This window comes from Coregonus lavaretus (assembly GCF_964263955.1).
Source record: "Coregonus lavaretus genome assembly, chromosome: 2".
In the NCBI taxonomy this organism is placed as follows: Eukaryota; Metazoa; Chordata; class Actinopteri; order Salmoniformes; family Salmonidae; genus Coregonus; species Coregonus lavaretus.
In genome coordinates, this window is record NC_139989.1 from 69,923,712 (window position 1) to 69,950,307 (window position 26,596).

At 45.4% G+C, this 26,596-nt stretch overlaps 1 protein-coding gene across 1 annotated transcript; it reads left to right on the plus strand.

Moving 5' to 3' along the window:
• On the plus strand, positions 1 to 25,899 carry LOC311140224 (xylosyltransferase 1-like; the record flags this gene model as incomplete). The annotated part of the gene is made up of 6 exons (XM_084175177.1): positions 1 to 42; positions 9,540 to 9,641; positions 10,691 to 10,854; positions 22,015 to 22,210; positions 22,956 to 23,289; positions 25,577 to 25,899. The coding sequence occupies 6 exons, from the start codon at positions 1 to 3 to the stop codon at positions 25,897 to 25,899; spliced, it is 1,161 nt and encodes a 386-aa protein (XP_084031303.1).
• Between the last annotated feature and the right edge of the window lie 697 nt (positions 25,900 to 26,596).

Here is a 26,596-nt window from a genome sequence, read left to right on the forward strand (position 1 = left end):
ATGTATAACCTACCTGAAAGCAAGCGATCGCTATGTGCACAGGTAAGATCAGGGATATTGCCTCTGTGTATTGAAACAGGTCGGTATTGTGGTGAAATGGAAGATGAAAGACTATGTAACTATTTTGACCTCGAAGAAATAGAGAATGAAACTCATTTTATCCTCTATTGCCCTTTCTACCACTATATACGCTAGCTCTTATTCCAGAAAGCACACCAGATATACCCTGGCATGATGTGGCTGAGCGATGAGGAGAATCTGAAATGTTTTTTTGTCCATTGTGTATTTCCATTTACGGAATATTTAGATAAAGCCTGGAATAAAAGATACAGGGCTACCTGTAATTAAATTATTAAGATATTTAGCTTCTATGTGGTAAATGGCACGTGTGTATATAAATTGTGTATAGGCTTGTCTCCTATATGAATCTTCTCTTTATGCCAGACTGGGTTCAAATGCCTTCGGTTTCTTTTTTCTGTACTTATTTATCTGTATATGTTGTGTATGTATGTATGTATGTATGTATGTATGTATGTATGTATGTATGTATGTATGTATGTATGTATGTATGTATGTGTGTGTATGTGTAGGTATGTATGTATGTGTGTATGTATGTATGTATGTATGTATGTATGTATGTATGTATGTATGTATGTATGTATGTATGTATGTATGTATGTATGTATGTATGTATGTATGTATGTATGTATGTATGTGTATGTATGTACAGTACCAGTCAGAAGTTTTAGAACACCTACTCATTCAAGGGTTTTTCTTTATTTTTACTATTTTCTATATTGTGGAATAATAGTGAAGACATCAAAACTATGAAATAACCCATATGGAATCATGTAGTAACCAAAAAAGTGTTAAACAAATCCAAATATATTTTATATTTGAGATTCTTCAAATAGCCACCCTTTGCCTTGATGACAGCTTTGCACACTCTTGGCATTCTCTCAACCAGCTTCATGAGGTAGTCACCTGGAATGCATTTCAATTAACAGGTGTGCCTTCTTAAAAGTTAATTTGTGAAATTTCTTTCCTTCTTAATGTGTTTAAGCCAATCAGTTGTGTTGTGACAATGTAGGGGGGGGGGGGGGGGGGGGTATACAGAAGAAAGCCCTATTTGGTAAAAGACCAAGTCTATATTATGGTAAGAACAGCACAAATAAGCAAAGAGAAACGACAGTCCATCATTACTTTAAGACATGAAGGTCAGTCAATCTGGAGAATTTCAAGAACTTTGAAAGTATCTTCAAGTGCAGTCGCAAAACCATCAAGCGCTATGATGAAACTGGCTCTCATGAGGACCGCCACAGGAATGGAAGACCCAGAGTTACCTCTGCTGCAGAGGATAAGTTCATTAGAGTTACCAGCCTCAGAAATGGCAGTCCTGTTACTGTATGTGTATATATACAGTGTGTATGTATGTGTATATATTATTTTACTGCTCTAGCGATATAATTATTGTTTGGATAAACTTATTTACTATTATGTATAGATTTTTACCTTTAAATTGTTTCACTCTTTATGCGATGCGAACATTTCATTTATTCATCCATCCATTCATTCATTCATTAATTCATTCATGTAGGCCGTACTCGGCAGCTAAAAGCTTAATTGCAGCACATACAAGCCATTTGAACAAAAAACAATAAAACATTCTGCAAGTCAGTCAGTCAGGATGGGAGCTGATGGACAGATGGTAATCTGGGAGTTGAAACAGATCAGATAGTATTCAGAACGGAGGAAGCATTGATGGAGGAAGCTCCCTCCTGACTGAAGGAAGCATTGTTGGTGGAAGGTAGCCTAGCGGTTAAGATCATTGGACCAGTAACCGCTGGTTCGAATCCTCGAGCCGACTAGGTGAACAATCTGTCAATGTGCCCTTGAGCAAGGCATTTAACCCTAATTGCTCCTGTAAGTCGCTCTGGATAAGAGCGTCTGCTAAATGAGTCAAATGAAAAAATGAATGGTCTCAGAGGGAGCCGGTCAGTCAGTCGGAGAGACAGTAAGCTGCTGAGGTGATTGAGCATTAGCTAACGTTAGCTCACACTCTGTGAAGATCTCAAACCACGACAATATTCAATCACTCTGCAAGACTAAAATTAGGTTGATGGTAATGTTTACACTTTGCACAATTAATTTGCACTATGAAAATGTCACTATAAATCTATTTCTTTATGTAACCATGTAACCTTATTTTACTTCTGCTCTTTTTTTTCTCAACACTTTTTTTGTTGTTGTTTTATTTTTACTTTTTTTGTTAAAAATAAATGCACTGTTGGTTAAGGGCTGTAAGTAAGCATTTCACTGTAATGTCTGCACCTGTTGTATTCGGCGCATGTGACCAATACAATTTGATTTGATTTGATTTGATTTGATATACCGTGATGTACTGTAATGTATAAGGTCCAATGTGTTCGCTGTTAAATTATAGCAGTAGTAGTAGTAGTAGTAGTAGTAACAGTAACATTAGTAGTAGTATTAGCAGTTGATGTAATAGTATTAATTATTAGTAGTAGACAAAGTTGTTGATTTACATGTTGGTTTGTATGAATCTAAGGTATATGGAAGCAGTACTGCATGTTTTGCGGGTGTAAGCAGGTCAAGATTATTAGGATAAGAAGATGCAAAATCTTCAGACCACAAAGTAAAAAAACACCTCTTTACATTTGTTAAGATAATTTCTATCTCTAATTCAACCTAAGCTTGAATCATTACCAGAGGTTGTAAGGCTCTAGTTTTAATCATAAATTATTCAAGGTCCACAACCAACAAGAATGATCTGTCTTTTTATTCATGGAGAGCTCTGGCGCCAAAACCCATACACTCCTGTTTTATACCTCTTGACACACAAAGGCACTTTGCTCCGCCCACCTTTAGGAGGCTTTCTTAAACAGTTTCCACCTTTCTCCTTCACCCTGGAATGTTTAGTCCCGCCCCCCCCCCCCCCTCTGTTAGTGGGTTGATAATTGTAACACAGTTTACACATTTATACTGTATTTGGGGTGAAATCCTTTAGTCATTATTCTTAAAATACAAATTAATCTAACAATCCACCCCTTTGACTAAAGGTCTTCACATTCAGGATAAATGTATTTTACAAGCATGATTAATCTCAGAGATCACGTCAGAACTAATAAACATTTCATCCAATTGCGGTCTTTCAGGGTCCAAATCCTCGTCATCCACCAAGCCTGGAGGATCGTTTTTCACATTCCCCTGGTCAGAGTCCGGAGTCAGTCCATCTCTCATCATTGTTTAGATACTGCATTTCACCAACGCCTGACTCCCCAATCCTCGGACACAGGGAACAAGACAACAACCACATAATACAAGAATACCCATACAAACACTGACCGCTCCTAAGATGGTGGCTGCTATGGTTTTCCATTTACCAAATATTTCCTCAAACCACCCTATCCACGATGTACTAACTTCTGAGTTCTCAGTTCATTCTTCACTTAGTGCAGTTAATTCTGTAAGAGCTCTGGTGACTGTCCCATCCAGTGTGGTGTTGTTAGGGATAAATGTGCAACAATGGTTTATCATTCTATAGACACCGGCCCTTTCTGCCTGATCTAGAACCAACCTCTACTAAGTTATGAGCGGGATGGCGGATAATCGCTCGGAGATCCCCTTTACTGCATCTCTAGTCTGGTCAATAAATCGTTGTTGGTTGTAATAGATATAATTTATCCAATCCATATTTTTGTTTATTGTCACCCACCAGAAAAATGTTGTGGTAAAACCCTCCCATATTTGATTCATAGCTTTGTATTAGTCTGGAACACCCCTGGGGATGCCTATACCATCTATCCAAATTGGGCTATTTCCTTCCTGACCTATGTTTCTCCTCCTCCTGATTATTCTTCCTGTCACTGGTCTTTGATGACTAATTCTTACAGGTTTGGACCAACAATACTGGTGCACAAGTACCCACCCATCTTTCTGGTAATGTCTGTCGAATGCTCCCTTTGTTAGTGCATGCCCACCACACATCAGTCAGAGGGATGGTAAGGTTCCTAATTTTTCCCCTCCCTTCCTTATCTAAATCAGTCACATTAATTATCTCTTTACAGCCATCAAAATCACCCAAGTTACGGGTGCCATTTCTATGTCTGTAACACTGGTATTCGCCAGGAGTTAAAGTGAATCTAGGTGGGCTGGCCGAGTATGTCAATTTTGCCAGCCCAATCCCTGTGCAATTGGGCTCTTTTTGATTGGACCCCAGGTCTAATACACAGGGAAACATTGCCTTTGGCATTGGGGCGGTCAACATTGTCGGTCGCCCAATGGAGCATGCATAACAATTGGTCTCCCCCAAGGCCCTGGCGGTGTACTTCATCCACTTTAACCAGATATTCTCATCAGGGACCCCCTCCACTTCCCCCTGGTTCCATTCTTGGAGGAGAAAATCTTTCATAGTGGACGGGTTAGTCGAATTGACTCCGTCATCCCTTGACTGATCTACTCGGTCTATTGCTGTTAGTGGATCAATGACAGTACCTGTGCCCTCCATATCTTTTGACTCCATCAAATGTAATCTTAGACAAGTATCCCATCCGTATTCGTCCGCGCAAGCCCAGTAAGTTATTTTCATGTCCTCTTTAGTGACCTTTACTATTGTTACTACCATCTCCGTGGGGATGTCGTTATACCTTCTTATCCTCCATCTGGACATCCAGCCCCCCCCCCCCCCCCCCCCCCCCCGTCTCATATCTCCGTCCCCCAGTATGTCTAAATACCTGAGCCCAGGAACAATCCGCCGAGGGAGCTGAACATAAATACAATGGGATCTTATAATCCCACGTTGCTTGCTTATCCGTCCTGATAAGATCCCTAATCCTAATTTTGAATCTTACTCCCCACCCTTCTCTGACTCCTATTTTGTAGATCACTCGTCCTTGACGGTCAGTATGTCGGGTCGCTACCCTTTTATTTCTTAATAATGGTAAGGCCATGGTGGATCTTGACATACCAAGACTATTGCCGAGACTATGATGCAACTCAGGGTCACCCATATTCCCAAAAACCGCCAACCCTCTCCTGCCTTTAGTCCTTCTGCTTGGTACCACCCCATACTCACACCCTAAGAACACACTACAGTGATGATAGGTCGGGGTAGGAGATCTTTGTTGACAGAGGTGATCCCCGGACCCTATTGGTCTAGTTCTGCTCTCCAACTCTGTGTGTGTTTCAGTGGTGCTTGTATGTGGTCTTACCTCTTGCAGTGGGTAACATGGACCCAGGTTCCTCTCTCTGCTATTCTAATGGCAAAGGCGGTGACCAATATAACCTGATAGGGCCCTTCCCAACAGGCCTGCTTCCAGTTTCCCTTCTTTTAGGGACTGGATGCTCACCAGTCACCTGGTTAGATAGAGTGGGTCACCTTCTCCTTTAGTTCACCTGTGGGGCACAAAACCTCTGACATACGTGTGGTTAATAAACTATCTTCACACATGTTCAGATTAATATAACAATTTCTGACTACATTCTCTTTCTAGACTGTATCTAAAATTGTTTTTTTTTTTCAAGTATTTTGTCCTCTCCTTCGTATATATTATTTAATCCTACAATTAGCCTCTTCCCCCCTCTTGACACATAGTTCTGCTCATGTGTCAATATTACCACCTACCTAAACATTCCCTTAGGTAATTTATCAACCAATTGCCATGCCTTTCATTTTTGAGATTGTCTTTTGCTTCTTTATTGTTCCTCCCACTTCCTTTGTCTTTATGGCGGCTAAATTCGACTTTCATTCAGTTCAGAATCAATTAGTAATCCAATCAATCAATCTCTTATCTTGTAAAAACACTTATGTTTAGTTCAAACTCTGTTCTACCCCGGCTCTCCCGGGCTTGACCTGAAGACTGATTGTTGGACATGACAAGTCCATATTTAGGTCACCTAAGTCTTCTGCCTAGCAACAAAGAATAAAAACCTCTATGTTCGTGATTAACCCAGTTATCTCTAATAGCCCACCCAAAAAAACCCTCATCATCTTTAAATCACGACCAATGTCATATCCCTCTTTACTCTCTACCATTTGGGTAACATCCCTGATATATGTATAAAAAGCTAAGACTGTTTGGGAAGAGAGCAACAACATAAACTGTTCTTCCTTCTTAGAGTTCCAAATGATGTTACCATGGGCTGCCATTGCCTTCCCATAGATAAGATCACTTAATTTACCAGTATGCAGTACATAATGGGGCGGCAGGTAGCTTAGTGGGTAAGAGCGTTGTGCCAGTAACCGAAAGGTCGCTGGTTCTAATCCCCGAGCCGACTAGGTGAAAAATCTGTCGATGTGCCCTTGAGCAAGGCACTTAACCCTAATTGCTCCTGTAAGTCGCTCTGGATAAGAGCGTCTGCTAAATGACTAAAAAATGTAAAAAAATGTAGAGCTCTCCATGAATAAAAAGACAGATCATTCTTGTTGGTTGTGGACCTTGAATCATTTATGATTAAAACAAGAGCCTTACAACCTCTGGTAATGATTCAAGCTTAGGTTGAATTAGAGATAGAAATTCTCTTAACACATTTTTACATTTTAGTCATTTAGCAGACGCTCTTATCCAGAGCGACTTACAGTTAGTGAGTGTATACATTTTTTTATTCATACTGGCCCCCCTGGGAAACAAACCCACAACCCTGGCGTTGCAAGCGCCATGCTCTACCAACTGAGCTACACGGGTCTTTCCATCAGCATCATCTTTTCATGTGTGGTACTTTACCACATCAGCTAACTCTGCTCTGACACTTCAGTCCTCCAGCAACTCAGAGGGAACTACATTTACATTTACATTTTAGTCATTTAGCAGACGCTCTTATCCAGAGCGACTTACAGTTAGTGAGTGCATACATTATTTAATTTTTTTATACTGGCCCCCCGTGGGAATCGAACCCACAACCCTGGCATTGCAAATGCCATGCTCTACCAACTGAGCTACATCTGAGCCATTCCCTCCCATACCCTGGACGACGCTGGGCCAATGGTGCGCCGCATGGGCCCCAACCATGGGCCCCAACTAGATGAATAGATACAGGGCTATACAGTTCTAAACAGTTCTAAACAATTCTAAACAGTTCTAAACAGTTCTACACAGTTATATACAGTTATATACAGTTATAAACAGTTATAGAACCTTTATATAACCTTTAAATAACCTTTATATAGCCTTTATATAACCTTTATATAACCTAACCTTTTTCATTTTACTTGATATAACGTTTAATATATAAGGTCCAATGTGTTTGCTGAAAGTCAACATAAAGTTAATTGCAGTAGTAGTAGTAGTAGTAGTAGTAGTAGTAGTAGTAGTAGTAGTAGTAGTAGTAGTAGTAGTAGTAGTAGTAGTAGTGGTTTAGTATTTACATGTTTTTTTATGGTAAAGATGATATACAGTGAGGGAAAAAAGTATTTGATCCCCTGCTGATTTTGTACGTTTGCCTATTGACAAAGAAATGATCAGTCTATAATTTTAATGGTAGGTTTATTTGAACAGTGAGAGACAGAATAACAACAAAAAAATCCAGAAAAACGCATGTCAAAACTGTTATAAATTGATTTGTATTTTAATGAGGGAAATAAGTATTTGACCCCCTCTCAATCAGAAAGATTTCTGGCTCCCAGGTGTCTTTTATACAGGTAACGAGCTGAGATTAGGAGCTCTTAAAGGGAGTGCTCCTAATCTCAGTTTGTTACCTGTATAAAAGACACCTGTCCACAGAAGCAATCAATCAATCAGATTCCAAACTCTCCACCATGGCCAAGACCAAAGAGCTCTTCAAGGATGTCAGGGACAAGATTGTAGACCTACACAAGGCTGGAATGGGCTACAAGACCATCGCCAAGCAGCTTGGTGAGAAGGTGACAACAGTTGGTGCGATTATTCGCAAATGGAAGAAACACAAAATACCTGTCAATCTCCCTCGGCCTGGGGCTCCATGCAAGATCTCACCTCGTGGAGTTGCAATGATCATGAGAACGGTGAGGAATCAGCCCAGAACTACATGGGAGGATCTTGTCAATGATCTCAAGGCAGCTGGGACCATAGTCACCAAGAAAACAATTGGTAACACACTACGCCGTGAAGGACTGAAATCCTGCAGCGCCCGCAAGGTCCCCCTGCTCAAGAAAGCACATATACAGGCCCGTCTGAAGTTTGCCAATGAACATCTGAATGATTCAGAGGAGAACTGGGTGAAAGTGTTGTGGTCAGATGAGACCAAAATCGAGCTCTTTGGCATCAACTCAACTCGCCGTGTTTGGAGGAGGAGGAATGCTGCCTATGACCCCAAGAACACTATCCCCACAGTCAAACATGGAGGTGGAAACATTATGCTTTGGGTGTGTTTTTCTGCTAAGGGGACAGGACAATTTCACCGCATGAAAGGGACGATGGACAGGGCCATGTACCGTCAAATATTGGGTGAGAACCTCCTTCCCTCAGCCAGGGCATTGAAAATGTGTCGTGGATGGGTATTCCAGCATGACAATGACCCAAAACACACGGCCAAGGGAACAAAGGAGTGGCTCAAGAAGAAGCACATTAAGGTCCTGGAGTGGCCTAGCCAGTCTCCAGACCTTAATCCCATAGAAAATCTGTGGAGGGAGCTGAAGGTTCGAGTTGCCAAACGTCAGCCTCAAAACCTTAATGACTTGGAGAAGATCTGCAAAGAGGAGTGGGACAAAATCCCTCCTGAGATGTGTGCAAACCTGGTGACCAACTACAAGAAACGTCTGACCTCTGTGATTGCCAACCAGGGTTTTGCCACCAAGTACTAAGTCATGTTTTGCAGAGGGGTCAAATACTTATTTCCCTCATTAAAATGCAAATCAATTTATAACATTTTTGACATGCGTTTTTCTGGATTTTTTTGTTGTTATTCTGTCTCTCACTGTTCAAATAAACCTACCATTAAAATTATAGACTGATCATGTCTTTGTCAGTGGGCAAACGTACAAAATCAGCAGGGGATCAAATACTTTTTCCCTCACTGTAGTTGTTTTTATGGTATAGAATCTATAGTTGTTTTTATGATATAGATTCAATAGTTTGAGTATGTCAAGAACTGCAACGCTGCTGGGTTTTTCACGCTCAACAGTTTCCCGTGTGTATCAAGAATGGTCCACCACCCAAAGGACATCCAGCCAACTTGAGAACTGTGGGGGTGCAACTCATTATTAGGAAGGTGATCTTAATGTTTTGTCCATTCAGTGTATATGAACTACAACAAAAGCTTCTCATGGTAGATTGCAACAATCATTACAATCATCATAGCAGCTGAATCAAAGCTGACAGATATTTGACAGTCATTTATGATCTATGTATTTATGGCAGATAAGCCCTAGTCATGACATCGTGACATCATCAACCCGTGACCATCTGTACCCACCACACCCCCCACATCAGACAGTATCACATACACATGTACATAAATAAACGTATACTCTCTCTCTCTCTCTCTCCCTCCCCGTCTATCTCTTTCACTCTCTCGTTCTGTCTCTCTCCCTCCTTCCTCCACAGCAAACGTCCAGGCCTACGTTTTTCGCCCGTAAGTTTGAGGCTAGCGTGAACCAGGAGATTGTTACCCAGCTGGACAGCTTCCTATTTGGCCCTTATCCGCAGGTGGGTGGAACACACAGCGTACACACACACAGAGCACACACACTGCTCCCTGTCCTCCAGGACACCCCAGCGTTCTACTATAACACTGCTTCCTCTCCTCCAGGACACCCCAGGGTTCTACTATAACACTGCTTCCTCTCCTCCAGGACACCCCAGGGTTATACTATAACACTGCTCCCTCTCCTCCAGGACACCCCAGGTTAATACTATAACACTGCTTCCTCTCCTCCAGGACACCCCAGGGTTCTACTATAACACTGCTTCCTCTCCTCCAGGACACCCCAGGGTTCTACTATAACACTGCTTCCTCTCCTCCGGGACACCCCAGGGTTCTACTATAACACTGCTCCCTGTCCTCCAGGACACCCCAGGGTTCTACTATAACACTGCTCCCTCTCCTGCAGGACACCCCAGGGTTCTACTATAACACTGCTTCCTCTCCTCCGGGACACCCCAGGGTTCTACTATAACACCGCTCCCTCTCCTGCAGGACACCCCAGGGTTCTACTATAACACTGCTCCCTCTCCTGCAGGACACCCCAGGGTTGTACTATAACACTGCTCCCTCTCCTGCAGGACACCCCAGGGTTCTACTATAACACTGCTCCCTCTCCTCCAGGACACCCCATGGTTCTACTATAACACTGCTCCCTGTCCTCCAGGACACCCCAGGGTTCTACTATAACACTGCTCCCTCTCCTGCAGGACACCCCAGGGTTCTACTATAACACTGCTCCCTCTCCTCCAGGACACCCCAGGGTTCTACTATAACACTGCTCCCTTTCCTGCAGGACACCCCAGGGTTCTACTATAACACTGCTTCCTCTCCTCCAGGACACCCCAGGGTTCTACTATAACACTGCTTCCTCTCCTCCAGGACACCCCAGGGTTCTACTATAACACTGCTTCCTCTCCTCCAGGACACCCCAGGGTTCTACTATAACACTGCTCCCTGTCCTCCAGGACAACCCAGGGTTCTACTATAACACTGCTCCCTGTCCTCCAGGACACCCCAGGGTTCTACTATAACACTGCTCCCTGTCCTCCAGGACACCCCAGGGCTCCAGTCGTACTGGGAGAATGTGTATGATGAGACGGACAGCGTAGTCAGCCTATCAGACAGCCAGCTCACTCACTACCACGCCTTCACACGCATGGGCCTATCACGGGCCTCCATGTCACTGCAGGGCCACGCCGACGACGACAGCTGCAGGTCAGTCCGGAAGGTGTGGATGTGTAGGCGCGTGTGTGTGTGTGTGTGTGTGTGTGTGTGTGTGTGTGTGTGTGTGTGAATAACTCCTCAATTCCAAACCAACCCCTAACACCACCCTGTACACACTGGTTAGAACAAAAAGGATTGGATAGGGCCCTGTCCAAAAACAACCCCTACTCCCTAGACACTTGTACAGAGCGGAGAATGTTTGGACAGGTTTAGTAATATGAAATAAAATCCCATCTAGCCTATCAGAGGGAAAGGTGGAAAATATCACCACATTGCTTGTTATACCTCACTGTCTTACAGCCGTCTGCACTGTCACGTTCAAATAATACACCTGTCTGAAGACAATGTATTATACGGTGCCTTTAGAAAGTATTCACACAACTTGACGTTTTCCACATTTTTGTTGTGTTACAGCCTGAATTTAAAATTGAGATTTTTTTGTCACTGTCCTACATACAATAACAATAACTGATCGTGACACTTCAGTCCTCCAGGAACTCAGAGGAAACTAGGTGAATAGATACAGTACCTTCAGAAAGTATTCACACTCCTTGACTTTTTCACAATTTTGTTGTGTTACAGCCTGAATTTTTAAATGGTTGAAATTGAGATTTTTGTCTCACTCACTGTCCCACACACAACACCCCATTGTTGGTTAAGGGCTTGTAAGTAAGCATTTCACGGTAAGGTCTACACCTGTTGTATTCGGCTCATGTGACAAATACAATTTGATTTGATTTGATCTCTGTACCCCACACATACAATTATCTGTAAGATCCCTCAGTCGAGCAGTGAATTTCAAACACAGATTCAACCACTAAGACCAGGGAGGTTTTCCAATGCCTCACAATGAAGGGCACCTATTGGTAGATGGGTAAAAAAAAAAAAAAAAAGCAGACATTGAATATCCCTTTGAGCATGGTGAAGTTATTAATTACACTTTGGATGGTGTGTCAATACACCCAGTCACTACAAAGATGCAGGCGCCCTTCCAAACTCAGTTGCCGGAGAGGAAGGAAATCGCTCAGGGATTTCACCATGAGACCAATGGTGACTTTAAAACAGTTACAGAGTTTAATGGTTGTAATAGGAGAAAACTGAGGATGGATCAACATTGTAGCTACACCACAATACTAACCTAATTGACAAAAAAATTCTAAAACATGCAACCTGTTTGCAATAAGGCACTGAAGTAAAACTGCAAATAATGTGGCAAAGAAATTAACTTTATGTCCTGAATACAAAGCGCTATGTTTGTGGCAAATCCAACACAACACATCACTGAGTACCACTCTTCATCATGTTATGGGAATGCTTGTCATCGGCAAGGACTAGGGAGTTTTTTAGGATAAAAAGAAATGGAATAGAGCTAAGCACAGGCAAAATCCTAGAGGAAAACCTGGTTCAGTCTGCTTTCCAACAGACACTGGGAGACAAATTCACCTTTCAACAGGACAATAACCTAAAACACAAGAACAAATCTACACTGGAGTTGCTTACCAAGAAGACAGTGAATGTTCCTGAATGGTTGAGTTACAGTTTTGACTTAAATCTACTTAAGAATCTATGGAAAAACCAGAACATGGTTGTCTAGCAATGATCAACAACCAATTTGACAGAGCTTGAAGAATTTTGAAAATAATAATGGGCAAATATTGCACAATCGAGGTGTGGAAAGCTCTTAGAGACTTACCCAGAAAGACTCATAGCTGTAATCGCTGCCAAAGGTGATTCTACAAAGTATTGACTCAGGGGTGTGAATACTTATGTAAATGAGGCATTTTTGCATTTCATTTTCAAGACATTTGCAAATATTTCTAAAAACCCGTTTTCACTTTGTCATTATAGGTTATTGTGTGTAGATGTGTGAGAAATGTTTTAGTTTTTAAAATACATTTTGAATTCAGGCTGTAACATAAAATGTGGAATAAGTCAAAGGGTATGAATACTTTCTGAAGGCACTGTACCTATCAAAATCCTCTCAGATCTCCACAAGGGCCTAAACCAGTGTTTCTTCATCCTGGTCCTGCATGGGGATTAGAACCAGCGACCTTTAACCCTAGACCCTGTCCAGAATCAACCCCTAGCCCCTAAACTCTAGGCCCTGTCCAGAATCAAACCCTAGCCCCTTAAATAAAATGCAAACTTTCCACCCTCATAATGTGCAGCATCTCCTGACCACAGAGTTTAAATAGCCACTTGTTTTTTCCATCATCAACATGTTTTTCTGTGTGGTATTTGACCACCTCTTGTCAGGTTTTGGCCATGACTGTTCGGGTTTTGGTCACTAGATGTCCCCATTGCACCTTTTTTTGTACCTTTTTGTTTTTTCTTGATCTAATTATTGTTTGCACCTGTAGGTCATTCCCTTGTTAGTATTTAAACCCTGTGTGTTCCTCAGTTCCTTGCTCAGTGTTTGTAGTTAGCACCCAGCCCCAGCCCAAGCCTTGTGTTATATGGATATTTCTCTGGTGGGATTTTTACCACTTTTTGGAGTTTCTTTGTTTTTTGGAGGTTTTCCTCTTTGTGCCTCTTGGCTTTATTTTTGGACATTGTGGATTTAGTTTCTTTGCCTGAGGATTTTGTTCTTTATTAAACCACCATCTCTAGTACTGCTGTGTCTGCCTCATCTTCTGGGTTCTGACAATTATTAGTGACTGTTTCTCGCACCGGGTCCTGACAGAAACACTGAGCCATTATTATGAACCCAGAGGCAGCCAGTACCCAGGATTTTTTTTCCATGCTGTCCCACCATGAGGGGACTGTCCAACGCCACGAAGCTGCTCTGGTTCAGCAAGAGGCCTTAATGGCTAGACATTCTCAACTTCTGTCAGAGATGCTGACTTCCATAAAGCAGATTTCGGATCGACTTTCCCCGGCAACCGCTTCTGCTCCAGTTCATCCGATTCAAGGGCTCCTGGCAGTTAATCCCCTGGCGGAACCTCGTCTGCCGCCTCCTCAACGGTTCTCAGGGGACCCAAGTGTTTGTAAGGGGTTTTTCACCCAATGTTCTCTCTCCTTTGAGCTGCAACCATCGTCGTTTCCCACCGACCGGTCCAAGATAGCATATATCATCACCCTGCTGTCGGAAAAGGCTCTAGCCTGGGCTACTGCTGTGTGGGATGCCCAAAGTCCCTGCTGTGCCAGCTACTCTACCTTTGCTGAAGAATTCAAGCGAGTGTTTCAAGGTCCTACCAACGGCCCTGACTCAGCCAAACAGCTCCTGACTCTCCGCCAAGGTCGGCGCAGCGTGACGGACTATGCCATCCAGTTCCGCACTGTGGCAGCAGCAAGTGGCTGGAACGACGAGGCGCTCACAGTGTGTTTTTTGAAGGGTCTTTCTGACACCATCCAAGATGAACTGGCCACTCGGGAACCACCGGACAACCTCGAGTCCCTTATCAAGTTGGCTTCACGCATAGACCAGCGTCTGAGAGAGAGAGAACAAAACCATAGACCGCTCACCCTAGTTCCTATCGGTTCCAACTCCGAGTCTCCACCTTTATCCTCGCTGGCTCCACCAGAACCCATGCAGGTTGGACGCATCTCCCAGGCTGAGAGAGACCGCCGGATGAGGGAGCGATGCTGTCTATATTGCGGCAAACCGGGTCATTTCCGCTCCACGTGTCCCGGGCTCCAGGGAAACGCACTCTCCCGTGCAGGCCTGGGAGGACTGTAACGGGAAACATAACCTCCTCCCATCCATCCAACTCCCGCCTGCTCATTCCTGTTACCCTTTCCTGGGACGACCACGAGGTTTCTCTTCAAGCCTTGGTAGACTCTGGAGCCGCAGGTAACTTCATGGATGGGATCTGGGCGAAGGAGAATGGCGTTCCTTCTGAACCTCTAAGTGACCCCATAAGGGTTACTACGTTGGATAGAAGTCCTTTGGGATCTGGACTTGTCACTCGTGCCACTACCCCCTTACGACTTTCAGTTTCCCAACACAAGGAAGTGATGAACTTTCATCTGATCGCCTGTTCCGAGTTTCCTCTCGTCCTTGGCTATCCCTGGCTTCACAGCCATAACCCTAACATCGACTGGTCTGTGGGCACTATCAAGCAGTGGGGTCCCACGTGCCAAGCCACTTGTATCTTCCCGAGTTCCCAGAGTTCTCCTTCCGAGTCTCTAGAATCCATCGACTTGTCCCGAGTTCCCGAGTGTTACCATGACCTCAAACTGGTATTTAGCAAACAGAGGGCCACCAAACTACCACCCCATAGACCTTACGATTGCACCATCGACCTGTTGCCGGGGACCTGCCCTCCCAGGGGTCGGATCTTTTCCCTTTCTCCTCCCGAACGAGCTGCTATGGATACCTACATCAAGGACGCTCTGACAGCAGGCCTCATGCGTCCATCTACCTCGCCGGCGGGAGCAGGGTTTTTCTTTGTGGCCAAGAAAGACGGCGGATTACGACCTTGCATCGACTACCGGGGACTCAATGCCATAACCGTCCGTAACCGCTACCCGCTACCTCTTATGGCCACAGCCTTTGAGCTGCTCCAGGAAGCAGTTGTCTTCACTAAGCTTGACCTGCGGAACGCATACCATCTTGTGCGGATCAAACCCGGGGACGAGTGGAAGACCGCTTTCAACACGCCTACTGGTCACTACGAATACTCGGTGATGCCCTTCGGCCTGACCAACGCTCCGGCTGTGTTCCAAGCGCTCATAAACGATGTGCTTAGGGATATGCTTAACATCTTCGTGTTTGTGTACTTGGATGACATCCTCATCTTTTCGAGCTCCCTTCAAGAACACACTAAGCATGTCAGACAAGTGCTCAAACGCCTCCTAGACAGCCATTTGTACGTTAAGCCGGAGAAGTGTGAATTCCATTCCTCTCGAGTACAATTCCTGGGATTTATAGTGGAACCCGGACGAGTCCAGATGGACCCCAAGAAGGTAGAGGCGGTAGCGGATTGGCCCACCCCCAAGTCCGTTAAGGAAGTTCAACGTTTCCTGGGCTTCACCAACTTTTACCGCAAGTTCATCAAGAACTTCAGCTCGGTGGCAGCCCCTCTCTCGGCGGTAACCAAGGGTGGCAACACAAGGTTTCTGTGGGGAAGAGAAGCTGAGACGGCCTTCCAAGGACTCAAGCAGCGCATCCTCTCTGCTCCCATCCTGACACTACCCACGGCGGAGGAACCTTTTGTGGTGGAGGTAGACGCATCAGAGGTTGGGGTTGGAGCTGTCCTGTCTCAGAGGGGTGAAGACAAGAAGCTTCATCCTTGCGCCTTCTTCTCTCACCGGCTTACCCCGGCCGAGAGGAATTACGATGTGGGGGACCGTGAACTCCTAGCGGTTAAGATGGCATTGAAGGAATGGAGACACTGGCTCGAGGGGGCTTCTCAACCGTTTCAAGTGCTTACGGACCACAAGAATCTGGAGTATATCCAGCAGGCGAAGCGGCTGAACGCCAGACAAGCTCGATGGTCTCTTTTCTTCAGCCGATTTCAGTTTATCCTCACCTATAGACCCGGGTCGAAGAATCTCAAACCGGACGCCTTGTCACGAATCTACTCTCCTGCCATTCGAGAAGATACTGACATGACTGTCCTTCCGGCCGCTAAGATCGTGGCTCCGATCTCGTGGCAAGTGGAGGATACCGTGAAACAAGCTCAAGCCATCGAACCGGGCCCTGGTGGAGGTCCTGCTAATCGGTTGTTTGTTCCCAAGGCAGCAAGGTCCCAAGTCCTTCGGTGGGGGCACTCCTCTCGCCTCACCTGTCACCCGGGCATAGGCCGCACCTTGGAGTTCATCCAGCGTAAGTTCTGGTGGCCCACCATGAAGGAAGACGTTGCCACTTTCATCAAGGCCTGTTCCGTGTGCTGCCAGGGCAAATCTTCTCACCTTCGCCCTCAAGGACTCCTTCACCCTCTATCTATTCCCCACCGACCCTGGTCCCATATCTCATTGGACTTTATTACTGGCCTTCCTCCGTCCCATGGTAATACTACGATCCTAGTCATCATCGACAGGTTTTCTAAGGCGGCCAGGTTTGTTCCTTTGACCAAATTACCTTCTGCCAAGGAAACAGCTGAGTTGGTGATTAACCATGTGTTCCGAGTCTTTGGGATCCCGCAAGATATGGTTTCCGACAGAGGTCCCCAGTTCGCCTCAAGGTTTTGGAAGGCCTTCTGCCAACTCATAGGGGCCACGGCCAGTTTATCTTCCGGGTACCATCCGGAGTCCAATGGCCAAACTGAGAGGATGAATCAGGAGCTGGAAACCACCCTCAGATGCATGGTTTCCAACAACCCGTCCACTTGGTCATCCTTCATTGTTTGGGCCGAGTACGCGCACAACACCTTGTGCTCCTCCTCCACTGGTATGTCCCCGCATGAGTGTCAGTTTGGCTATGCACCTCTATTGTTCCCGGACCAGGAGGCAGAAGTCAGAGTGCCTTCAGCCTCGAGGTTCATCAGACGCTGTCGGCTTACGTGGAAGAAGGCACGTCTTAATCTTCTGCGTTCCTCTCAGCAGTACCAACGACAAGCCAACAGAGGTCGCCGTCCCGGTCCTACCCTGTACCCCGGCCAGAGAGTATGGCTCTCAACTAAGAACCTACCGCTACGGGTGGAGTCTCGCAAGCTGTCCCAGAGGTTCATCGGTCCCTTTAAGATTGCCAGGAGAGTCAATCCCGTTACTTTTCGCCTGCACTTACCCAGATCCCTTAAGATCAATCCAACATTTCACATTTCTTTATTAAAACCTGTTGTTTTTTCTCCCCTTATTCCGGCAGGCAGACCTCCCCCTCCGCCCCGTGTCATCGGTGGCCAGTCGGCTTATACCGTCCACCGGATACTGGATTCCCGCCGGGTGCAGCGGTCCTGGCAGTATCTGGTGGACTGGGAAGGCTACGGTCCCGAGGAGCGCTCCTGGGTTCCTGCCAAGGACATACTGGACCCTGACCTCATTCGTCAGTTCAGGGCCCTCCACCCTGAGAAGGCTGGTAGGAACGTCAGGAGCCGTTCCTAGGAGGGGGATTCTGTCAGGTTTTGGCCATGACTGTTCGGGTTTTGGTCACTAGATGTCCCCATTGCACCTTTTTTTGTACCTTTTTGTTTTTTCTTGATCTAATTATTGTTTGCACCTGTAGGTCATTCCCTTGTTAGTATTTAAACCCTGTGTGTTCCTCAGTTCCTTGCTCAGTGTTTGTAGTTAGCACCCAGCCCCAGCCCAAGCCTTGTGTTATATGGATATTTCTCTGGTGGGATTTTTACCACTTTTTGGAGTTTCTTTGTTTTTTGGAGGTTTTCCTCTTTGTGCCTCTTGGCTTTATTTTTGGACATTGTGGATTTAGTTTCTTTGCCTGAGGATTTTGTTCTTTATTAAACCACCATCTCTAGTACTGCTGTGTCTGCCTCATCTTCTGGGTTCTGACAATTATTAGTGACTGTTTCTCGCACCGGGTCCTGACACCTCTGCTCTGCTCTGACACTTCAGTCCTCCAGCTACTCAGAGGAAACCAGATCTCATCATTACCAGGGTAGGAGCTAGGTGTTATCTAGCAGAGGAAACCAGATCTCATCATTACCAGAGTAGGAGCTAGGTGTTATCTAGCAGAGGAAACCAGATCTCATCATTGCCAGGGTAGGAGCTAGGTGTTATCTAGCAGAGGAAACCAGATCTCATCATTACCAGGGTAGGAGCTAGGTGTTATCTAGCAGAGGAAACCAGATCTCATCATTACCAGGGTAGGAGCTACAGTGAGGGAAAAAAGTATTTGATCCCCTGCTGATTTTTTACGTTTGCCCACTGACAAAGACATGATCAGTCTATAATTTTAATAGTAGGTTTATTTGAACAGTGAGAGACAGAATAACAACAACAAAATCAAGAAAAACGCATGTCAAAAATGTTATGAATTGATTTGCATTTTAATGAGGGAAATAAGTATTTGACCCCTCTGCAAAACATGACTTAGTACTTGGTTGCAATTTGACCCCTCTGCAAAACATGACTTAGTACTTGGTTGCAAAACCCTTGTTGGCAATCACAGAGGTCAGACGTTTCTTGTAGTTGGCCACCAGGTTTGCACACATCTCAGGAGGGATTTTGTTCCACTCCTCTTTGCAGATCTTCTCCAAGTCATTAAGGTTTCGAGGCTGACGTTTGGCAACTCGAACCTTTAGCTCCCTCCACAGATGTTCTATGGGATTAAGGTCTGGAGAATGGCTAGGCCACTCCAGGACCTTAATGTGCTTCTTCTTGAGCCACTCCTTTGTTGCCTTGGCCGTGTGTTTTGGGTCATTGTCATGCTGGAATACCCATCCACGACACATTTTCAATGCCCTGACTGAGGGAAGGAGGTTCTCACCCAATATTTGACGGTACATGGACCCGTCCATCGTCCCTTTGATGCGGTGAAGTTGTCCTGTCCCCTTAGCAGGAAAACACCCCCAAAGCATAATGTTTCCACCTCCATGTTTGACGGTGGGGATGGTGTTCTTGGGGTCATAGGCAGCATTCCTCCTCCTCCAAACACGGCGAGTTGAGTTGATGCCAAAGAGCTCGATTTTGGTCTCATCTGACCACAACACTTTCACCCAGTTCTCCTCTGAATCATTCAGATGTTCATTGGCAAACTTCAGACGGGCCTGTATATGTGCTTTCTTGAGCAGGGGGACCTTGCGGGCGCTGCAGGATTTCAGTCCTTCACGGCGTAGTGTGTTACCAATTGTTTTCTTGGTGACTATGGTCCCAGCTGCCTTGAGATCATTGACAAGATCCTCCCGTGTAGTTCTGGGCTGATTCCTCACCGTTCTCATGATCATTGCAACTCCACGAGGTGAGATCTTGCATGGAGCCCCAGGCCGAGGGAGATTGACAGTCTTATGTGTTTCTTCCATTTGCGAATAATCGCACCAACTGTTGTCACCTTCTCACTAAGCTGCTTGGCGATGGTCTTGTAGCCCATTCCAGCCTTGTGTAGGTCTACAATCTTGTCCCTGACATCCTTGGAGAGCTCTTTGGTCTTGGCCATGGTGGAGAGTTTGGAATCTGATTGATTGATTGCTTCTGTGGACAGGTGTCTTTTATACAGGTAACAAACTGAGATTAGGAGCATTCCCTTTAAGAGTGTGCTCCTAATCTCAGCTCGTTACCTGTATAAAATACACCTGGGAGCCAGAAATCTTTCTGATTGAGAGGGGGTCAAATACTTATTTCCCTCATTAAAATGCAAATCAATTTATAAAATTTTTGACATGCGTTGTTCTGGATTTTGTTGTTGTTATTCTGTCTCTCACTGTTCAAATAAACCTACCATTAACATTATAGACTGATCATTTATTTGCCAGTGGGCAAACGTACAAAATCAGCAGGGGATCAAATACTTTTTTCCCTCACTGTAGGTGTTATCTAGCAGAGGAAACCAGATCTCATCATTACCAGGGTAGGAGCTAGGTGTTATCTAGGGATCATTGCCCGCATCCCAAATAGCACCCTATTCCCTATGGGCTCTGGTCAAAAGTAGTGTACTACAGTATGGAATAGGGTGCTATTTGGGATGCAGCCTCTATGGCTGCGTTTACACAGGTAGCCCAATTCAGATATTCTTTTCCACTAATTGGTCTTTTGACCAATCAGATCAGATTGTGAAAAGATCAGATGTGATCGGTCAAAAGACCAATTAGTGGAAAGGATATCTGAATTGGGCTGTCTATGTAAATGCAGCCTAAAGTGCAGAGAAATATCTCTCGCTCTCTCTCTGTCTGTATGTCTGCCTTTCTGTCTGTCTGTCTGTCTGTCTGTGTAGGTGCGTGTGTGTGTGTATGTTGCAAGAGGTCCAAATCAAATATGGAGATTAACTTGTTACATTTAGACAAACAGGCCTCAGTCTCTCAGACTGGCTTTTTCCAGTCATATAAGTAGTGGGGATGACTGTGTGTGTAGGTTTTGGGTGCAGTGTGTACACAGGCACAAGGACACACTTGTTGCTGGTTGGGTGTGTGTGGGGGGGGGCGGTGAGGGGTGAGAGTAGAGTGATCTCTCTGTTCCTCACAAGCTCCTGTGACTCCAGCCTAGTTAGCTCTGACGAGTGTTTGAGTACCATGAAGTGAACATGACTGTGTCTGCGTACATTTGGGTGGGTGTCTGCGTACATTTGGGTGGATGTGTCGTGGAAATTACCACTAAGGACCCCAAAGTCAAGCTTTAAAGTAATTTATGTTTATTCACGCCAGCGGAGAGATTACAGACAAACAGCACTTCATGCGGAGGTTAGTCAGAAGCTCCGACAAGGCATTTCCCCCTCAGCATATTTATACTATCGCTACGGGTTACACAAAGATAGCCAAGTGCATCCTTTCTCAGCGAAGCGTTTGCTCCCAGAGACCGGCTGCAGAGGAAGAGAACACCTGGCAACCACAGAGTCTGGGTGTTCAGACAATATTTCCACTCTCCTTGTGAGAACAAACCTCAGACACCCTGTCTGTCTACAACAGGCGCTTTTCTAAGTATGCAACAGGTCAAACATGTATGATAAGTGTGTGACACTGTAAGCAGAAAGACAACAGTAAAATTCCACTACAGATGTCTGTGGATATTTGGGTGGATGTCTGTGGATATTTGTGTCACGATCGTTGAGAGACGGGTCAGACCAAGGTGCAGCGTGGTATGCGAACATGTTTATTAAACTCAATAAACATAAACAAAACAAGAACCAGCGTAACGTGAAGTCCTCAGGCTATACACATACAAGCCTAAACACGGAACAAGATCCCACAACCAAGGTAGGCAAACAGGCTACTTAAGTATGATCCCCAATCAGAGACAACGAGCGACAGCTGTCTCTGATTGGGAATCACACCTGGCCAAACATAGAAATACAATACCTAGAACATAAACATAGAAATCTTAAACATAGAGGGGGGGGGGGGGGTTGAGAGTAGAGGGATCTCTCTGTTCCTCACAAGCTCCTGTCACTTCAGCCTCGTTAGCTCTGACGTGTGTTTGAGTACCATCAAGTGAACATGACTGTGTCTGCGTACATTTGGGTGGATGTCTGTGTACATTTGGGTGGATGTCTGTGTACATTTGGGTGGATGTCTGTGTACATTTGGGTGGATATCTGTGGATATTTGGTTGTGTGGGTATTTGTGTGTAACTGTACTGTGTATGTATATATTTGGGGTTTCCCAGGTATATCTCCAGGGGCCACCCGGTGTCTGTCCACCTGTACTTCCTGTCAGACGTGTTCCAAGGCTACCTGGTTCGTCAATACGCTAGTAACCTAGCAAACAGCCAGATAGAGACCCTAGAGACTTGGGTCACCCATAGCAACCACTTCACCCTGGCCCTGACAACGAAAACACTCAACAGACTACAGTTTGCAGAGGTGAGACACCCACGCCCGCACACACACACATTCACACTTTAAATGTAACCTTCTGCAAACATCTGCAGCCTCTAGCATCCCTGATCCCTGGTACCTGGGAGACAGATAGATGGTCGTTCTGTCCATGCTGAAACAGGCTTTGGTACCTGGGAGAGAGAGAGAGAGACGGTGGTTCTGTCCATGCTGAAACAGGCTTTGGTACCTGGGAGAGAGAGAAGGAGACGTGGTTCTGTCCATGCTGAAACAGGCTTTGGTACCTGGGAGAGAGAGAGAGAGACGGTGGTTCTGTCCATGCTGAAACAGGCTTTGGTACCTGGGAGAGAGAGAGAGAGAGACGTGGTTCTGTCCATGCTGAAACAGGCTCTGAGTTACTAGAGTTGTTAAGTGTCTTTATTGGCAGGTTGCTGCTGCCCCCTAGGGATGACATGTGGTACTGGATGTGTCCTGTCACGTTATAGCTGAAATACTCATTAAGATTACCATTTGTTAACAGGCAAATCGTTTAAAAAAATTAAGTAGTGCACAGGGTGTCATTCAGGGGACTTAGTTTCCACCTGGTTAGCCTGCTGTAAATCCTTCCCTTCTCTCACTTCTTCAATCTACAGTATCTCCATATTCATTCAAATCAATCCTCTGTTTATTGATCTATATATATATATATATATATATATATATATATATATATCTTTCTCTGTCCCCCTCCCTCCCTCCCCTGCTCCTCCCAACCCACCCCTCCTACTCTCAGGTGGGTACAGACTGGGACGCCAAAGAGAGAATCTTCAGGAACTTCGGAAGCCTCCTGGGCCCCATGGAGGAGCCTGTTGCCATGCAACGCTGGGGCCGGGGGCAGAACGTCACGGTAACCGTCGTCTGGGTGGACCCCACCAACGTCATAGCCGCCACGTACGACATCCTGGTGGACGGCGGGGCAGAATACACACACTACCGGCCCCCGTTAACCCTCCCGTTACGACCTGGTGTGTGGACGCTACGCGTTCTGCATCACTGGAACCTACTAGCCTCCACCAGCTTTGTGGTTTCACCCCTGGAGTACCACGACCAGCAACCTATACGCCAGGGTAAACACACACACACACACACAGCTAAGCACTTGGACACACAAACGCGCACACGCACACACACACCCACACCCACACACACAATCATAGCGCTAAAAGGCATTCTCTGCCTCTGCTGTCAACACAAGGCCTATAGAGAGATATAGCACCCAGTCACATATTAATCCACACACACACACCTCTGTCTGAATAAAGGTGCTGTGGGGAAATGTCCATGATGTGTGGGTACAGTAGGTGTGTGGAGTCCAGTGGAATTCTCAACTTCACCTCTAGGACTGACACTGGACTGATCACTAGAACCTGGACACCTCCCCTACATACAGTGCATTCGGGAAAGTATTCAGACCCCTTGACTTTTTCCACATTTTGTTACGTTACAGCCTTATTCTAAAATGGATTAAGTAAACTTTTTTTTCCTAATCAATCTACACTCAATACCCCATAATGACAAAACAAAAACAGGTTTTTAGAAATGTTTGCAAATGTATTACAAATTTTAAAAACTGAAATACCTTATTTACATAAGTATTCAGACCCTTTGCTATGAGACTCGAAATTGAGCTCAGGTGCATCCTGTTTACAGTGATCATCCTTGAGATGTTTCTACAACTTGATTGGAGTCCACATGTGGTAAATTCAATTGATTGGACATGATTTGGAAAGGCACACACCTGTCTATATAAGGTCCCACAGTTGACAGTGTCAGAGCAAAAACCAAGCCATGAGGTCGAGGGAATTTTCCGTAGAGCTCCGAAACAGGATTGTGTCGAGGCACAGATCTGGGGAAGGGTACCAAAACATTTCTGCAGCATTGAAGGTCCCCAAGAACACAGTGGCCTCCATCATTCTTAAATGGAAGAAGTTTGAAACCACCAAGACTCTTCCTAGAGCTGGCCGCCCGGCCAAACTGAGCAATCGGGGGAGAAGGGCCATGGTCAGGGAGGTGACCAAGAACCCGATGGTCACTCTGACAGAGCTCTAGAGTTCCTCTGTGGAGATGGGAGAACCTTCCAGAAGGACAAACATCTCTGCAGCACTCCACCAATCAAGCCTTTATGGTAGAGTGGCCAGATGGAAGCCATTCCTCAGTAAAAGGCACATGACAGCCCGCTTGGAGTTTGCCAAAAGGCACCTAAAGACTCTCAGACCATGAGAAACAAGATTCTCTGGTCTGATGAAACCAAGATTGAACTGAATGCCAAGCATCACATCTGGAGGAAACCTGGCACCATCCCTACGGTGAAGCATGGTGGTGGCAGCATCATGCTGTGCGGATGTTTTTCAGTGGCAGGGACTGGGAGACTAGTCAGGATCGAGGCAAAGATGAACGGCGCAAAGTACAGAAAGATTATTGATGAAAACCTGCTCCAGAGCTCTCAGGACCTCAGACTGGGGCGAAGGTTCACCTTCCAACAGGACAACGGCCCTAAGCACACAGCCAAGACAATGCAGGAGAGGATCTGCAGAGAAGAATGAGAGAAACTCCCCAAATACAGGTGTGCCAAGCTTGTAGTGTCATACCCAAGAAGACTGCTGTAATCGCTGCCAAAGGTGCTTCAACAAAGTACTAAGTAAAGAGTCTGAATTCTTATGTAAATGTGATTTCTGTTTTTTCTTTTTAATAAATAGCTAAAATAAAAAATAAAACAGTTTTTGCTTTGTCATTGTGGGGTATTGTGTGCAGATTGATGAGGGGAAAAAAATATTTAATCATTTTTAGAGTAACAAAATGTGGAAAAAGTCAAGAGGTCTGAATACTTTCTGAATGCACTGTACATCACCTGGAACACACAAACACACACACACAACACACACACAACACACACACACACTCACAGTAAACGCATTCACAGCTGCGCATGTTGGCTCGCTTTTGAATGACAGGCATTAGCAACAACATCAATGCTAATTATTTCATTAGCGCTTTCTGTCACCGATATGTCACCTAGGGATAGTAAGAAAGAGTCTGTGACACACAGCCTCTCACAGTTACACCTCCAGAACATCTGCTATGTGGATGTCTGCCAACGCTGGTTAATGCTGGTTAACACTCGACCTGATTTAATCTTCATTTAATAAATAACAATACTAGAACATTGATATAAACATTATTACATAAATTATCTTATTTTCTAGCTCATTGTTTGACACAAAGGCCTATCCTGTAACTCCTAGATGGAATTTAAATAGATTATCCCCTCCTTACCTCCCCCCCCCCTTCCCCCCTCCTCCTCCTTACCTCCCTCCCCCCCTTCTCCCCCCTTACCTCCCTCCCTCCCCTCTCTAGAAGACACAGTGAAGTTCCACAACGGCCCGGTCCATAACTCCTACATGGAGCAGAGTTTCCACGGCCTCAACCCCATCCTCAACCTCCCCGTGCACCTAGGACAGGTGGAGGAGGCGGAGTTTAACGCATCACTGACGGGGGCGGAGCTCCAGAGCTGGGTGGACCGTCTCCTGGCGGGGGTGTGGTCTGCGGCAGACGTGTGTTCTCAGGGTCCTAGCTCGTGTCCCGTTATGCAGCGGTGTCGGGAGACGGGATGGAGCGCGCTCAGTCCCGACCTCAAGTCTGATCTGGGCCCGCCCCGAGGGAACGGACGGATTAGGTAGCACCGTCGCCACGGCTACTGCTGCAGCCACTCAATGGCTTGGAGGATGAACTGACAGGAAACTTTTTTGTGTGTTGTGCACCATAGCTATCGTTAGATGGTCTGCTGTGTCCCAAATTGCTCCCCCCTATATACTGAGTGTACAAAACATTAAGAACACCTGTTCTTTCCATGACATAGACTGACCAGGTGAAAGCTATGATCCCTTATTGATGTCACTTGTTAAATCCACTTCAATCAGTGTAAATGAAGGGGAGGAGACAATTTAAGCCTTGAGACAATTGAGACATGGATTGTGTATGTGTGCCATTCAGAGGGTGAATGGGCAAGACAAAAAATTGAAGTGCCTTTTTAACGGGGTATGGTAGTAGGTGCCAGGCGCACCGGTTTGTGTCAAGAACTGCAACGCTGCTGGGTTTTTCACGCTCAACAGTTTCCCGTGTACTAAGAATGGTCCACCACCCAAAGGACATCCAGCCAACTTGACACAACTGTGGGAAGCGTTGGAGTCGACATGGGCCAGCATCCCTGTGGAACGCTTTCAACAGCCAACGAATTGAGGCTGTTCTGAGGGCAAAAGGGGGGTGGGGGGGGGGGCTACTCAATATTAGAGAGCTGTTCTTAATGTGTTGTACACTCATGTCTAGTGCACTAACATAGGGCTCTGGTCAGAAGTAGTGCACTATATAGGGAACAGG